Source organism: Oncorhynchus clarkii, unplaced genomic scaffold (genome assembly GCF_045791955.1).
Source record: "Oncorhynchus clarkii lewisi isolate Uvic-CL-2024 unplaced genomic scaffold, UVic_Ocla_1.0 unplaced_contig_559_pilon_pilon, whole genome shotgun sequence".
In the NCBI taxonomy this organism is placed as follows: domain Eukaryota; kingdom Metazoa; phylum Chordata; class Actinopteri; order Salmoniformes; family Salmonidae; genus Oncorhynchus; species Oncorhynchus clarkii.
Window position 1 is genome coordinate 26,055 of NW_027260878.1, and position 18,455 is coordinate 44,509.

An 18,455-nucleotide genomic window follows, 5' to 3' on the forward strand; every position below is an offset into this window, starting at 1 on the left:
TATGGGTGATTCACAATATCTATGCATTTCAAACAGTCTGCAATAATGTAATGAATTCAGGTATTGTGAAGTTTTATACCTATGCTAAATATAAGCCTCCACAACCATAAGACACACTAATAAGTTCATTATTTGATAAAACTAGTTGAACCTGCTTTTTTTTTGGGTGGGCAGGCAATCACTGATCTGGATTTTAAGTCTGAAAATGCCTTTTTTTTTGTTACAAATTGAACAAGAACCATGTATAATGCACATTCACTAATGACTCACTTCTTGTAGCAGGCTATAGAACATTAACACAGGTCTCATCAGCAGACTCTCACACAAGCCCACGTGTTAGTGAGAATCCAGCTAATATTTATATTTCAACTTGAGCCAACGTGGATCTATTTGCTAGCTAACAAGGACACTACCATCCCTACAATGAAGCATGGTGGTGGCAGCATCATGCTGTGGGGATGTTTTTCCTGCGTTAGGGACTGGGAGACTAGTCAGAATGGAGGGAAATATGAACAGCGCAAAGAGATTCTTGATGAAAATCTGCTTCAGATTGCTCAGGACCTCAGACTGGGGCGACAATTCGCCTTCCAACAGGACAACGACCCTAAGCACACAGACAAGACAATGCAGAAGTGGCTTCAGGACAAGTCTCTGAATGTCCATGAGTGGCCCAGCCACAAAACGTGAAGGTCTGAATACTTTGATGAACAGCAATATGGATGAAAATTCCCTCAAATTAAAGCTGACAGTCTGCACTCTAACTTCAGTTATTGTATAATTTCAAATCAAGTGTGCCAGAGTACAGAGCCTAAACAACAATGTGTCACCATCCCAATACTTTTGGAGCTCACTGTATATTCTATTTAAATAGTAGCTTTCATGATGAAGAAAAAAATCTGCATAAAAACAACTGTTTTTGGCTTAGTTCTAGTGAAACATGTAAATTCTGGTCTTTATTTTAAAAGTTTGAAAGTTTTGATCTGGCTCTTTTTACCCTTAGCGGTTCTACTCTACCATTTGAAATTGTGATGGAGAGGCACCTTGAAGGTGCCTCTACGTCATCTCAAAGGGAAGAGTTGGGTATGAAATCCACTCCCTTGTAGAGGTGCTGGGCGGTACCACCTCGAGGCTTACTATAAAAGTAGGTGACCGCGTGCTTTATTTGCCGATGGTCTTGGTGAGGGGAGTGTGCCAATCAATATATTTTGCGTAACTCTTCCTTGACTAGACCACTATGCAAAAGGCAGTAAGGCACATTTCCACATATGACCAAATGAACCGTTGTTGCTTACTGTTTCATACACATCTACATGATGAACCAATAAAAAATATCCATGAGGTTCATGAGGATTATACTTTTATATTCATAGCTACATGTATCGTAACAAGAAATGGATGACAATGGTCATGTCAACTTGTTTTGCTATGACTGGTGGCACAGTGTGCTAAAACGGTTAGCTCATATTTCAATGGTTGAGTTGTAATCCTACATGTGGCAGATATATTTATAAATCCTTTATTTACACTGTTCATCCCGTGCCCACACACTTCTAGTTCTGAGAAGTGAAAGCCTACCTGTGAGACTGGTTGGCCTGGTAGTAGTTGTAGGTTTTTATACACTACCCAAGACCAACCTGAGAGTTAATTTGATCATTGGTCAAATAGTTACTGCAGTGCTGATTGAATTGAGCCCCATATCTTAATTTTCAATGTGATGATTGCACTTTTCCCAACACAATACTGCAACAAAAAAATATACACATTTCAAATATTTGTTTACGCCCCATGGGAAGTTGGAACTTACTCCACACGCGCCGATAGATATCAGGAACTCACCACCTTACCACTGAGTTAACAGTGCCGATAGATATCAGGAACTCACCACCTTACCACTGAGTTAACAGCGCCGATAGATGTCAGGAACTCACCACCTTACCACTGAGTTAACAGTGCCGATAGATGTCAGGAACTCACCACCTTACCACTGAGTTAACAGTGCAGATAGATATCAGGAACTCCCCACCTTACCACTGAGTTAACAGTGCAGATAGATATCAGGAACTCCCCACCTTACCACTGAGTTAACAGTGCAGATAGATATCAGGAACTCCCCACCTTACCACTGAGTTAACAGTGCCGATAGATATCAGGAACTCCCCACCTTACCACTGAGTTAACAGTGCAGATAGATATCAGGAACTCCCCACCTTACCACTGAGTTAACAGTGCAGATAGATATCAGGAACTCCCCACCTTACCACTGAGTTAACAGTGCCGATAGATATCAGGAACTCACCACCTTACCACTGAGTTAACAGTGCAGATAGATATCAGGAACTCCCCACCTTACCACTGAGTTAACAGTGCAGATAGATATCAGGAACTCCCCACCTTACCACTGAGTTAACAGTGCAGATAGATGTCAGGAACTCCCCACCTTACCACTGAGTTAACAGTGCAGATAGATATCAGGAACTCACCACCTTACCACTGAGTTAACAGTGCAGATAGATATCAGGAACTCCCCACCTTACCACTGAGTTAACAGTGCAGATAGATATCAGGAACTCCCCACCTTACCACTGAGTTAACAGTGCAGATAGATATCAGGAACTCCCCACCTTACCACTGAGTTAACAGTGCAGATAGATGTCAGGAACTCCCCACCTTACCACTGAGTTAACAGTGCAGATAGATATCAGGAACTCCCCACCTTACCACTGAGTTAACAGTGCCGATAGATATCAGGAACTCACCACCTTACCACTGAGTTAACAGTGCAGATAGATGTCAGGAACTCCCCACCTTACCACTGAGTTAACAGTGCAGATAGATATCAGGAACTCACCACCTTACCACTGAGTTAACAGTGCAGATAGATATCAGGAACTCCCCACCTTACCACTGAGTTAACAGTGCAGATAGATATCAGGAACTCCCCACCTTACCACTGAGTTAACAGTGCAGATATATGTCACCACCTTACTACTGAGTTAACAGTGCAGATAGATATCAGGAACTCACCACCTTACCACTGAGTTAACAGCGCCGATAGATATCAGGAACTCACCACCTTACCACTGAGTTAACAGTGCAGATAGATATCAGGAACTCACCACCTTACCACTGAGTTAACAGTGCAGATAGATATCAGGAACTCCCCACCTTACCACTGAGTTAACAGTGCAGATAGATATCAGGAACTCCCCACCTTACCACTGAGTTAACAGTGCCGATAGATATCAGGAACTCCCCACCTTACCACTGAGTTAACAGTGCAGATAGATATCAGGAACTCACCACCTTACCACTGAGTTAACAGCGCCGATAGATATCAGGAACTCACCACCTTACCACTGAGTTAACAGTGCAGATAGATATCAGGAACTCACCACCTTACCACTGAGTTAACAGTGCAGATAGATATCAGGAACTCCCCACCTTACCACTGAGTTAACAGTGCAGATAGATATCAGGAACTCCCCACCTTACCACTGAGTTAACAGTGCAGATAGATATCAGGAACTCACCACCTTACCACTGAGTTAACAGTGCAGATAGATATCAGGAACTCACCACCTTACCACTGAGTTAACAGTGCAGATAGATATCAGGAACTCACCACCTTACCACTGAGTTAACAGTGCAGATAGATATCAGGAACTCACCACCTTACCACTGAGTTAACAGTGCAGATAGATATCAGGAACTCACCACCTTACCACTGAGTTAACAGTGCAGATAGATATCAGGAACTCACCACCTTACCACTGAGTTAACAGTGCAGATAGATATCAGGAACTCACCACCTTACTACTGAGTTAACAGTGCAGATAGATATCAGGAACTCCCCACCTTACCACTGAGTTAACAGTGCAGATAGATATCAGGAACTCCCCACCTTACCACTGAGTTAACAGTGCAGATAGATATCAGGAACTCCCCACCTTACCACTGAGTTAACAGTGCAGATAGATATCAGGAACTCCCCACCTTACCACTGAGTTAACAGTGCAGATAGATATCAGGAACTCCCCACCTTACCACTGAGTTAACAGTGCAGATAGATATCAGGAACTCCCCACCTTACTACTGAGTTAACAGTGCAGATAGATATCAGGAACTCCCCACCTTACCACTGAGTTAACAGTGCAGATAGATATCAGGAACTCACCACCTTACCACTGAGTTAACAGTGCAGATAGATATCAGGAACTCACCACCTTACTACTGAGTTAACAGTGCAGATAGATATCAGGAACTCCCCACCTTACCACTGAGTTAACAGTGCCGATAGATATCAGGAACTCCCCACCTTACCACTGAGTTAACAGTGCAGATAGATATCAGGAACTCACCACCTTACCACTGAGTTAACAGTGCAGATAGATATCAGGAACTCACCACCTTACCACTGAGTTAACAGTGCAGATAGATATCACCACCTTACTACTGAGTTAACAGTGCAGGTAGATGTCAGGAACTCCCCACCTTACCACTGAGTTAACAGTGCAGATAGATTTCACCACCTTACCACTGAGTTAACAGTGCAGAGAGATGTCAGGAACTCACCACCTTAACACTGAGTTAACAGTGCAGATAGATGTCAGGAACTCACCACCTTACCACTGAGTTAACAGTGCAGATAGATGTCAGGAACTCACCACCTTAACACTGAGTTAACAGTGCAGATAGATGTCAGGAACTCACCACCTTACCACTGAGTTAACAGTGCAGAGAGATGTCAGGAACTCGCCACCTTAACACTGAGTTAACAGTGCAGATAGATGTCAGGAACTCGCCACCTTAACACTGAGTTAACAGTGCAGATAGATGTCAGGAACTCACCACCTTACCACTGAGTTAACAGTGCAGATAGATGTCAGGAACTCACCACCTTAACACTGAGTTAACAGTGCAGATAGATGTCAGGAACTCACCACCTTACCACTGAGTTAACAGTGCAGATAGATGTCACCACCTTAACACTGAGTTAACAGTGCAGATAGATGTCAGGAACTCACCACCTTAACACTGAGTTAACAGTGCAGATAGATGTCAGGAACTCACCACCTTACCACTGAGTTAACAGTGCAGAGAGATGTCAGGAACTCGCCACCTTAACACTGAGTTAACAGTGCAGATAGATGTCAGGAACTCCCCACCTTACCACTGAGTTAACAGTGCAGATAGATGTCAGGAACTCACCACCTTAACACTGAGTTAACAGTGCAGATAGATGTCAGGAACTCACCACCTTAACACTGAGTTAACAGTGCAGATAGATGTCAGGAACTCACCACCTTACCACTGAGTTAACAGTGCAGATAGATGTCACCACCTTAACACTGAGTTAACAGTGCAGAGAGATGTCAGGAACTCACCACCTTACCACTGAGTTAACAGTGCAGATTGATGTCACCACCTTATCACTGAGTTAACAGTGCAGATAGATGTCACCACCTTAACACTGAGTTAACAGTGCAGATAGATGTCACCACCTTACCACTGAGTTAACAGTGCAGGTAGATGTCAGGAACTCACCACCTTACCACTGAGTTAACAGAGCAGATAGATGTCACCACCTTACCACTGAGTTAACAGTGCAGGTAGATGTCAGGAACTCCCCACTGAGTTAACAGTGCTGAGTTAACAGTGCAGGTAGATGTCAGGAACTCACCACGTTACCACTGAGTTAACAGTACAGATAGATGTCACCACGTTACCACTGAGTTAACAGTGCAGATAGATGTCACCACCTTACCACTGAGTTAACAGTGCAGATAGATGTCACCACCTTACCACTGAGTTAACAGTGCAGGTAGATGTCAGGAACTCACCACCTTACCACTGAGTTAACAGAGCAGATAGATGTCACCACCTTACCACTGAGTTAACAGTGCAGGTAGATGTCAGGAACTCCCCACCTTACCACTGAGTTAACAGTGCAGATAGATATCAGGAACTCACCACCTTACCACTGAGTTAACAGTGCCGATAGATGTCAGGAACTCCCCACCTTACCACTGAGTTAACAGTGCCGATAGATATCAGGAACTCCCCACCTTACCACTGAGTTAACAGTGCAGATAGATATCAGGAACTCCCCACCTTACCACTGAGTTAACAGTGCAGATAGATATCAGGAACTCCCCACCTTACCACTGAGTTAACAGTGCAGATAGATATCAGGAACTCCCCACCTTACCACTGAGTTAACAGTGCAGATAGATATCAGGAACTCCCCACCTTACCACTGAGTTAACAGTGCAGATAGATGTCAGGAACTCCCCACCTTACCACTGAGTTAACAGTGCAGATAGATATCAGGAACTCACCACCTTACCACTGAGTTAACAGTGCAGATAGATATCAGGAACTCCCCACCTTACCACTGAGTTAACAGTGCAGATAGATATCAGGAACTCCCCACCTTACCACTGAGTTAACAGTGCAGATAGATATCAGGAACTCCCCACCTTACCACTGAGTTAACAGTGCAGATAGATATCAGGAACTCCCCACCTTACCACTGAGTTAACAGTGCCGATAGATATCAGGAACTCACCACCTTACCACTGAGTTAACAGTGCAGATAGATATCAGGAACTCCCCACCTTACCACTGAGTTAACAGTGCAGATAGATATCAGGAACTCCCCACCTTACCACTGAGTTAACAGTGCAGATAGATGTCAGGAACTCCCCACCTTACCACTGAGTTAACAGTGCAGATAGATATCAGGAACTCACCACCTTACCACTGAGTTAACAGTGCAGATAGATATCAGGAACTCCCCACCTTACCACTGAGTTAACAGTGCAGATAGATATCAGGAACTCCCCACCTTACCACTGAGTTAACAGTGCAGATAGATATCAGGAACTCCCCACCTTACCACTGAGTTAACAGTGCAGATAGATGTCAGGAACTCCCCACCTTACCACTGAGTTAACAGTGCAGATAGATATCAGGAACTCCCCACCTTACCACTGAGTTAACAGTGCCGATAGATATCAGGAACTCACCACCTTACCACTGAGTTAACAGTGCAGATAGATATCAGGAACTCCCCACCTTACCACTGAGTTAACAGTGCAGATAGATATCAGGAACTCCCCACCTTACCACTGAGTTAACAGTGCAGATAGATGTCAGGAACTCCCCACCTTACCACTGAGTTAACAGTGCAGATAGATATCAGGAACTCACCACCTTACCACTGAGTTAACAGTGCAGATAGATATCAGGAACTCCCCACCTTACCACTGAGTTAACAGTGCAGATAGATATCAGGAACTCCCCACCTTACCACTGAGTTAACAGTGCAGATAGATATCAGGAACTCCCCACCTTACCACTGAGTTAACAGTGCAGATAGATGTCACCACCTTACTACTGAGTTAACAGTGCAGATAGATATCAGGAACTCACCACCTTACCACTGAGTTAACAGCGCCGATAGATATCAGGAACTCACCACCTTACCACTGAGTTAACAGTGCAGATAGATATCAGGAACTCACCACCTTACCACTGAGTTAACAGTGCAGATAGATATCAGGAACTCCCCACCTTACCACTGAGTTAACAGTGCAGATAGATATCAGGAACTCCCCACCTTACCACTGAGTTAACAGTGCCGATAGATATCAGGAACTCCCCACCTTACCACTGAGTTAACAGTGCAGATAGATATCAGGAACTCACCACCTTACCACTGAGTTAACAGCGCCGATAGATATCAGGAACTCACCACCTTACCACTGAGTTAACAGTGCAGATAGATATCAGGAACTCACCACCTTACCACTGAGTTAACAGTGCAGATAGATATCAGGAACTCCCCACCTTACCACTGAGTTAACAGTGCAGATAGATATCAGGAACTCCCCACCTTACCACTGAGTTAACAGTGCAGATAGATATCAGGAACTCACCACCTTACCACTGAGTTAACAGTGCAGATAGATATCAGGAACTCACCACCTTACCACTGAGTTAACAGTGCAGATAGATATCAGGAACTCACCACCTTACCACTGAGTTAACAGTGCAGATAGATATCAGGAACTCACCACCTTACCACTGAGTTAACAGTGCAGATAGATATCAGGAACTCACCACCTTACCACTGAGTTAACAGTGCAGATAGATATCAGGAACTCACCACCTTACCACTGAGTTAACAGTGCAGATAGATATCAGGAACTCACCACCTTACTACTGAGTTAACAGTGCAGATAGATATCAGGAACTCCCCACCTTACCACTGAGTTAACAGTGCAGATAGATATCAGGAACTCCCCACCTTACCACTGAGTTAACAGTGCAGATAGATATCAGGAACTCCCCACCTTACCACTGAGTTAACAGTGCAGATAGATATCAGGAACTCCCCACCTTACCACTGAGTTAACAGTGCAGATAGATATCAGGAACTCCCCACCTTACCACTGAGTTAACAGTGCAGATAGATATCAGGAACTCCCCACCTTACTACTGAGTTAACAGTGCAGATAGATATCAGGAACTCCCCACCTTACCACTGAGTTAACAGTGCAGATAGATATCAGGAACTCACCACCTTACCACTGAGTTAACAGTGCAGATAGATATCAGGAACTCACCACCTTACTACTGAGTTAACAGTGCAGATAGATATCAGGAACTCCCCACCTTACCACTGAGTTAACAGTGCCGATAGATATCAGGAACTCCCCACCTTACCACTGAGTTAACAGTGCAGATAGATATCAGGAACTCACCACCTTACCACTGAGTTAACAGTGCAGATAGATATCAGGAACTCACCACCTTACCACTGAGTTAACAGTGCAGATAGATATCACCACCTTACTACTGAGTTAACAGTGCAGGTAGATGTCAGGAACTCCCCACCTTACCACTGAGTTAACAGTGCAGATAGATTTCACCACCTTACCACTGAGTTAACAGTGCAGAGAGATGTCAGGAACTCACCACCTTAACACTGAGTTAACAGTGCAGATAGATGTCAGGAACTCACCACCTTACCACTGAGTTAACAGTGCAGATAGATGTCAGGAACTCACCACCTTAACACTGAGTTAACAGTGCAGATAGATGTCAGGAACTCACCACCTTACCACTGAGTTAACAGTGCAGAGAGATGTCAGGAACTCGCCACCTTAACACTGAGTTAACAGTGCAGATAGATGTCAGGAACTCGCCACCTTAACACTGAGTTAACAGTGCAGATAGATGTCAGGAACTCACCACCTTACCACTGAGTTAACAGTGCAGATAGATGTCAGGAACTCACCACCTTAACACTGAGTTAACAGTGCAGATAGATGTCAGGAACTCACCACCTTACCACTGAGTTAACAGTGCAGATAGATGTCACCACCTTAACACTGAGTTAACAGTGCAGATAGATGTCAGGAACTCACCACCTTAACACTGAGTTAACAGTGCAGATAGATGTCAGGAACTCACCACCTTACCACTGAGTTAACAGTGCAGAGAGATGTCAGGAACTCGCCACCTTAACACTGAGTTAACAGTGCAGATAGATGTCAGGAACTCCCCACCTTACCACTGAGTTAACAGTGCAGATAGATGTCAGGAACTCACCACCTTAACACTGAGTTAACAGTGCAGATAGATGTCAGGAACTCACCACCTTAACACTGAGTTAACAGTGCAGATAGATGTCAGGAACTCACCACCTTACCACTGAGTTAACAGTGCAGATAGATGTCACCACCTTAACACTGAGTTAACAGTGCAGAGAGATGTCAGGAACTCACCACCTTACCACTGAGTTAACAGTGCAGATTGATGTCACCACCTTATCACTGAGTTAACAGTGCAGATAGATGTCACCACCTTAACACTGAGTTAACAGTGCAGATAGATGTCACCACCTTACCACTGAGTTAACAGTGCAGGTAGATGTCAGGAACTCACCACCTTACCACTGAGTTAACAGAGCAGATAGATGTCACCACCTTACCACTGAGTTAACAGTGCAGGTAGATGTCAGGAACTCCCCACCTTACCACTGAGTTAACAGTGCAGATAGATGTCAGGAACTCACCACCTTACCACTGAGTTAACAGTGCAGATAGATGTCACCACCTTACCACTGAGTTAACCGTGCAGATAGATGTCAGGAACTCGCCACTGAGTTAACAGTGCTGAGTTAACAGTGCAGGTAGATGTCAGGAACTCACCACGTTACCACTGAGTTAACAGTACAGATAGATGTCACCACGTTACCACTGAGTTAACAGTGCAGATAGATGTCACCACCTTACCACTGAGTTAACAGTGCAGATAGATGTCACCACCTTACCACTGAGTTAACAGTGCAGGTAGATGTCAGGAACTCACCACCTTACCACTGAGTTAACAGAGCAGATAGATGTCACCACCTTACCACTGAGTTAACAGTGCAGGTAGATGTCAGGAACTCCCCACCTTAACACTGAGTTAACAGTGCAGAGAGATGTCAGGAACTCACCACCTTACCACTGAGTTAACAGTGCAGATTGATGTCACCACCTTATCACTGAGTTAACAGTGCAGATAGATGTCACCACCTTAACACTGAGTTAACAGTGCAGATAGATGTCACCACCTTACCACTGAGTTAACAGTGCAGGTAGATGTCAGGAACTCACCACCTTACCACTGAGTTAACAGAGCAGATAGATGTCACCACCTTACCACTGAGTTAACAGTGCAGGTAGATGTCAGGAACTCCCCACCTTACCACTGAGTTAACAGTGCAGATAGATGTCAGGAACTCACCACCTTACCACTGAGTTAACAGTGCAGATAGATGTCACCACCTTACCACTGAGTTAACCGTGCAGATAGATGTCAGGAACTCGCCACTGAGTTAACAGTGCTGAGTTAACAGTGCAGGTAGATGTCAGGAACTCACCACGTTACCACTGAGTTAACAGTACAGATAGATGTCACCACGTTACCACTGAGTTAACAGTGCAGATAGATGTCACCACCTTACCACTGAGTTAACAGTGCAGATAGATGTCACCACCTTACCACTGAGTTAACAGTGCAGATAGATGTCACCACCTTACCACTTAGTTAACAGTGCAGATAGATGTCACCACCTTACCACTTAGTTAACAGTGCAGATAGATGTCACCACCTTACCACTTAGTTAACAGTGCAGATAGATGTCACCACCTTACCACTTAGTTAACAGTGCAGATAGATGTCACCACCTTACCACTTAGTTAACAGTGCAGAGCCATATTTGCTCGCAATGCACACAATGTTATCAGAGCGTGCCAGTGGATTTCTGGTAAGTATACTTCAGTGAGAAAGTGTTGATCGGGTACAACTATGTTTACCCACCCCCAAAATGAATATTTCTGAGCAATTCCCCACCACTTCTCACCTGAATGCGTTGTGTGAATATATGAAAGGGTTGGGCAAAGGCTGAAATTGGGGTTAAATTCCTGATAACTACAATGCCACTCTTTCTACTCAGTTACCTGACACAGCATTACACAAGTTATTCTCTCATAGTTACCTTGGTGTTACTCTTATGATTACATGTTTCCTAAGTTGTCCTGCTCTCCTCTCCTCTCTCCGTCCTCCAGTCAGTTGATGCCAGACGGGTTGGGCATGGGGGGCATGGGCAACCTGCCGGGCGCCAACCCTCTCTCTGCCTCGGGGGTGAGGAAGACGTGGCACGAGCACGTCACTCAGGACCTACGCACCCACCTGGTGCACAAACTGTAAGTACCACCAAGATGCTTGCATTCTCTTCCTTCAACGTTTTTTCTCCTCAATGACCATGAATCTACCGGGGTTTAATAGGTGGACAACCCTCATGGTTTTGCCACCATAGGGCTAAAGGTATAGGAGTTGGTTTGGGACTGGCCCACTGTGTTCACTTACCTCGTCCGTTCAGATCAGTGTTCTGAAAGGAAAAGCAGTTTTCTGATTGAGGTTGCCGCTACTCCAACTCACTGTTTAATTCTCCCTTTGTGCTGTCCCTCTTTCCCTCCACCATCCCTTCCTTCTCCCTGTCCTCCTCCAGAGTACAAGCCATATTCCCCACCCCAGACCCCGCAGCACTGAAGGATCGGCGGATGGAGAACCTGGTGGCGTACGCTAGGAAGGTGGAAGGGGACATGTACCAGTCTGCCAACAGCAGGGTAATGAACTCCAGTGGAGGCTGCTGAGGGGAGGACGGCTCATAATGGCTGGAACCGATCGAATGGAATGGCGTCAAACACATTGAAGCTATGTGTTTGATGTATTTGATACCATTCTGCTCCAGTCATTACCAAGAGCCCGAGCCCGGGCCAGCCAATCAGATTGAGTTTTTCCCCAAAATAGGGCTTTATTACAGACAGAAATACTCAGTTTCATCAGCTGTCCGGGTGGCTGGTCTCAGACGATCTCGCAGGTGACAAAGCCGGATGTGGAGGTCCTGGGCTGGCGTGGTTACACGTGGTCTCCGGTTGTGAGGGCGGTTGAACGTACTGTCAAATTCTCTAAAACGACAGAGGTGGCTTATGGTAGAGAAATACATTTTCAATTCTCTGGCAACAGCTCTGGTGGACATTCCTGCAGTCAGCATGCCAATTGTACCCTCCCTCAAAACCTGAGACGTCTGTGGCATTGTGTTGTATGACAAAACTGCACATTTTAGTGACCTTTTATTGTCCCCAGCACAAGGTGCACCTGTTTAATGATCATGCTGTTTAACCAGCTTCTTGATATGCCACACCTGTCACATGGATGGATTATCTTGGCAATGGAGCAATGGTCACCAACATTGATCTAAACCCATTTGTTCGCAAAATTTGAGGAAAATAAGCTTTGTGTGAATGGAACATTTCTGGGATCTTTTATTTCAACTCATGAAACATGGGACCAACACTTTACATGTTGTGTTTATATTTTTGTTCAGTATAAGTTATTTCTAATCTGGTGTTGTCAATTTCTGCAGGACGAATATTACCACTTCCTGGCGGAGAAGATCTATAAGATCCAGAAGGAGTTGGAGGAGAAGAGGCGCTCGCGGCTCCAGAAGCAGCCTGGCCCCATGGCAGTGGGGGGCCCAGGGGCCCAGCAGCAGCCTGGCCCCATGGCAGTTGGGGGCCCAGGGGCCCAGCAGCAGCCTGGCATGCCCCCTCAGCCGAACTCCATGGGTCCTGGCCAGTCCCCACGGCCAGCCAGTAAGTACCCTGGACCTCTGGAGACCCCTCTATTGAAGGAGGGAGCAACATAATCACTTATGTTTATTATCATCCTATTACCATGTGTGGGGCCAAACCTTTTATCAGTCATGCATTGACGGTGGAAATTTGACTAGCTATAACAGAATAATGACATGTTTGGTTAAAGTCGGTGTTTGAGGCTGTAGTTAGCTAATTTGGAAGCTTTGGTATAGGACATGTTGACCACCTCATCCTCCTCTCTTTCAGATGGATCTGTGCCTATGCCCAACGTGCCAAATCAGATCATGCCCCGCATGCAGGTGTCTCAAGGTACCAGTCCTTCTCCTACACTTCAACACTTGTTTCTCATCCTCCTTTCATTCAGACAGTCAACTGCTCAGTGACTGTCAACCCCCCTGGTGGCCAGTTGATTATATACTATAATCACTAACATAGTAAAGGGTAAATACTCCCAATACGCAAATAGTGTAAATGTTTTTTTCAGGAACGGTTTCTCTGTAAATGTTTATTTATATAATTAGAGCCAGTGTTTCCCCTGTATTCATTAAGAAGCTAAAAGAATGAAACCAATAAAATAAACAATGAATTTTGGAGTACGTTTGGAATGGCTGAATTACTGAGTGGGCATGCGGGCATATGCCCAGGGGCCCAGATTTTTGCATAAGAACACAGAATTGGCCATGGCAAAATGAATAGAATTGCAAGAAATTCGCTTTCACACTGCAAATTTTTTTTTGTCAGCTCCATGACAAAATGTGTAGATTTGCTGAAAAAATTGCTTTACAATTGTACATTTTTCTCTTGGCTCCATGGGGGGGAAATTTAGCCACTTTTTGATCCAGAAAAACCCCTGCTTATTGCTAATAAAACACCTGCCTGATAATATGGAATGGTGCCATGTATATGTTTTTAACAATATGCTATTGGGCTCACCATGGTGTCTAAACACTTTTGGAGTAGAATGTATTTTTAATGTCACTGTAAATGACATCAGTCATTCTACAAAAAATATCCTGGGGTGGCACCCCCCGCCCCTTTGACTTTATCCACCGTAGCAAAACAAATTATAGTGGAAACACTAACAGGAAATGTACAAGTTTGTGAAAAGTTATGATTTAGCGCCTAACTGACTCAGTGGCTCCTTCACCTGCTCATCAGAGCATAGGATTATTAATTACAACATCTCATGTGTATTGTAGACAACACTAATCCTGTGTGTGTGAATGTATTGTATGTTTGTGTGTGCTTCTCCTCTCCCACATAGGAATCAATCAGTTCAACCCCATGGCAATGCAGAACGTGCAGATGTCCCAGGCGCCCATGGGGGCCCGCGCCGCCTCGCCCATGAACCACTCGCAGCAGATGAACATGAGCTCTGTCCCAGCGGTGAGACCTCCATGCTCCCTCTATGCCCTAGTTAACTCTTTCCTTCCTTCTGGATCTCCTTCTCTCCCTTTCTCCTCTCTCACTTCCTCTCCCTCACTTCCTCTCCCCCTCTCGCACTTCCTCTCCCCGTCTTGCTCCCCCTCTCACACTTCCTCTCCCCGTCTTGCTCCCCGTCGCACTTCCTCTCCCCGTCTTTCTCCCCCTCTCGCACTTCCTCTCCCCGTCTTGCTCCCCATCTCGCACTTCCTCTCCCCGTCTCGCACCTCCTCTCCCCGTCTCGCACTTCCTCTCCCCGTCTCGCACTTCCTCTCCCCGTCTCGCACTTCCTCTCCCCGTCTCGCACTTCCTCTCTCACTTCCACTCTCACTTCCTCTCCCCGTCTTGCTCCCCCTCTCTCACTTCCTCTCCCCGTCTTGCTCCACTAGTGTCTATAGAAAGTCTTCACCTCCTTGAGGGTTTTAAACATGGATTAAATTAGATTTTATTTCTACACAAACTACTCCACATTTTCAAAGTGAAAGAAAGTTATAAAAAATAGCTGAAAAGTAAAACTGTGGCGGGTTGACCTTAACTTTTTACCTGGGCTTTGGTCCTTTTCATATTTATTTTCATCCTGACAAACTCCCCATTCCCTGCCGGTGACAAGCATACCCGTAACATGATGCTGCCCCCACAATACTTCAAAATGGGGAGGGTTTTACTCTTGGATTTGACCCAACCCCGTAGTTTTTCATTTAGGCTAAAAAAGTGTTGTCTTGCAATATTATTTACAGAATGGATGATTAGGAATGGATTTAACACAGGCTTCTTCTCACTTCGTCATACAGGCCAGTAAATTGGAGTGAATCCAATGTTGTTGATCCCTTTGTGCGTTCAAGTATTGTGGTGTCAGCATACTTGTATTGGGTTATCAGCAGTGAAAATAAATATGGAAGGAGCAAAGACTAGTTTAAAAGTTACATAACTCACCTCAATCCTCTGAAAACCCTGGGATAAGGTTTTGTTTTTCTGTGGGACAATTACATATTTTTATGCAAAAGACTCACCAAAATGGCATTCCAAGAGGGTTTGTGAGTGGTGTAGTCTGTCCTGACTTGAATCTGCTTTTAAAAAATCTGCGACAAGGTTTGAATATTGCTGTCCGTGTTGTAGCTTTGACCCTACTTTCCATCACATTAGGTTTTTGTGTTGAGCCTCCATTGGTTGAGACACATCAAATCAAATTTATTTATATAGCCCTTTGTACATCAGCTGATATCTCTAAGTGCTGTACAGAAACCCAGCCTAAAACCCCAAACAGCAAGCAATGCAGGTGTAGAAGCACAGTGGCTAGGAAAAACCTAGAAAGTCCAAAACCTAGGAAGAAACCTAGAGAGGAACCAGGCTATGTGGGGTGGCCAGTCCTCGTCTGGCTGTGCCGGGTGAAGATTATAACAGAACATGGCCAAGATGTTCAAATGTTCATAAATGGCCAGCATGGTCAAATAATAATCACTGGCAGAACAGTTGAAACTGGATGATACCCCCGGACATGGCCAAACAGGAAGGATAAAACCCCACCCACTTTGCCAAAGCACAGCCCCCACACCACTAGAGGGATATCTTCAACCACCAACTTACCATCCTGAGACAAGGCTGAGTATAGCCCACAAAGATCTCCGCCACGGCACAACCCAAGGGGGGGCGTCAACCCAGACAGGAAGATCACATCAGTGACGCACCCCTCCTAGGGACTGTATGAAAGAGCCCTAGTAAGCCAGTGACTCAGCCCCTGTAATAGGGTTAGAGGCAGAGAATCCCAGTGGAAAGAGGGGAACCGGCCAGGCAGAGACAGCAAGGGCGGTTCGTTGCTCCAGAGCCTTTCCGTTCACCGTCACACTCCTGGGCCAGACTACACTCAATCATATGACCCACTGAAGAGATGAGTCTTCAGTAAAGACTTAAAGGTTGAGACCGAGTCTGCGTCTCTCACATGGGTAGGCAGACCATTCCATAAAAATGGAGCTCTGTAGGAGAAAGCCCTGCCTCCAGCTGTTTGCTTAGAAATTCTGGGGACAATTAGGAGGCCTGCGTCTTGTGACCGTAGCGTATGTATAGGTATGTACGGCAGGACCAAATCAGAGAGAGAGGTAGGAGCAAGCCCATGTAATGCTTTGTAGGTTAGCAGTAAAACCTTGAAATCAGCCCTTGCCTTGACATGGCCTTGAATACAGGGTTGGTGTCATTTCAATCATATCAACATAATGAATAGAATGGACCTATCCCTTCAGACCACTGCAATTTAGCTGGTACACCATTTGAAATTTAAATGTAATTGACATTTTAACTTCTAATTACTACCACAAAGATTGAGGCCGGTCCACCCACCGTCGAATGTCAACTGAGATGGTCATGTCTATTATAGTATCTGTATTTCTATGATTTCAGTAGGTTTCCTATGGAAGATTGACAAGAACACTTTAAGACAACATATTCCCATTCAAGTCAACATTCTCTGACGTGTGGATCTCCAACTGTCTTTGTGGTACCATTTGAAAGTTGAAATGTCCATTTGGTTCCCATTTTAGTACATTTATCTGCCAAAACAACCACCCTCTATTAAAGAGCATGTTGTTTCAACCGATGGCGGGCAAAACACAAAAACCTCAGATCATGTAAAATAAGGTCTAAGCTACATGTGAATATGAGAGAGAGAAATCTGAGTTTAAGAATTTTTAGGTAATTGACGTTTTAATGTTTATACACTTTTTTAAATTATAAATAGTTTGATAATCTTTTAAATATCATCACTCTGAACCCTTTATCTTTTCCAGTGATGAACTGGATGTCTCGGCAAATCCAATATTTAGCCGATGTTATTGCTGGTGTTGTGAAATGCTTGTATGGTGGGCTATGCAAAATAGGTGAACTTTGAGCAACTTTATCTCTTGAATGTTTTGGCATTCAGGTCCAAAATGTCACTTTCTGAGCACATCTACAACGGGCAAATATGTATGGAAGGTTTTATTCTAATGGAAAGGGGTGCTGTTAAATAAATGTACCCTGTAGCCTCCTTGTTTCTACTGGGAAAGTGGTTGAGCATTGTATATGTCTTAAATGAGTTGGGTTGGAGTTTCACTGTTGAGTATTTATCTACTTCTAGTTGTTGCCTCTCTGCCTTCTGCTTTCTAATCAGCACACTTGTTAGTTTATTACGTCGCAGGCCTTTCATAAGGAGTATTGTCTTGGTGGCATGTGTGTGTTATTGTATCCCATTCAGACCTGGGTTTAAATACTTTTCTACATCTTTAAAAAAAACTTTGAGCATTTCCTTTAGCCCGCCTGGAGTAACAGGTTGGTGGGGTTTGCACTTTTGTGACTTTTCTATTGGTTCCATTTCACCCGGCAACCTCAATTAAGCACAGCTGAAGTTTTAAAAATAATGAATTTGAAATAGTATTTGAACCCAGTTCAGATCTCATTTAGATGCGTAGTTATTATTGGCAAGGTCTCAATGCAAGATAGAGGTTTCCTCTCTATAACGTGTCTGTTTTTTTCTTCTCCTTTCCCCAGATGGGCATGTCCCCATCCAGGATGCCCCAGGTGCAAGGCATGATGGGACAGCACGCCAACAGCATGGTGGGACAGACAGCTAATCAGAGCCAGTTCATGCCCCAGAGCCAATTCTCTCCCAACACCGCCCCTGGCGGGGGAATGATGATGAACAACCTGGGCTCCCTCGGCCAGCCGCAAGCACAGGCAGCTGTCACTCAGGTGAGGAGAGAGACACTCACACAGATGGGGCTTGTGATCTGTTGCATTGATAATCTCTGCTGTTGGTTTGATCATATGTGAAGAAGCAGCGTTGTATGT

The 18,455-nt window shown here is 44.7% G+C and overlaps 1 protein-coding gene across 1 annotated transcript in view; it reads left to right on the plus strand.

Annotated features, from left to right (window-relative positions):
• The window catches only part of LOC139402046 (CREB-binding protein-like), a 67,426-nt gene that overhangs the window by 23,907 nt on the left and 25,064 nt on the right, over window positions 1–18,455 (plus strand). Inside the window, exons 7-12 of the mRNA XM_071146100.1 lie at window positions 11,625–11,762; window positions 12,068–12,185; window positions 12,986–13,214; window positions 13,464–13,526; window positions 14,482–14,603; window positions 18,156–18,356. Of these exons, the coding sequence (XP_071002201.1) occupies window positions 11,625–11,762; window positions 12,068–12,185; window positions 12,986–13,214; window positions 13,464–13,526; window positions 14,482–14,603; window positions 18,156–18,356 (871 nt within the window). The remainder of the gene's footprint in view (window positions 1–11,624; window positions 11,763–12,067; window positions 12,186–12,985; window positions 13,215–13,463; window positions 13,527–14,481; window positions 14,604–18,155; window positions 18,357–18,455) is intronic.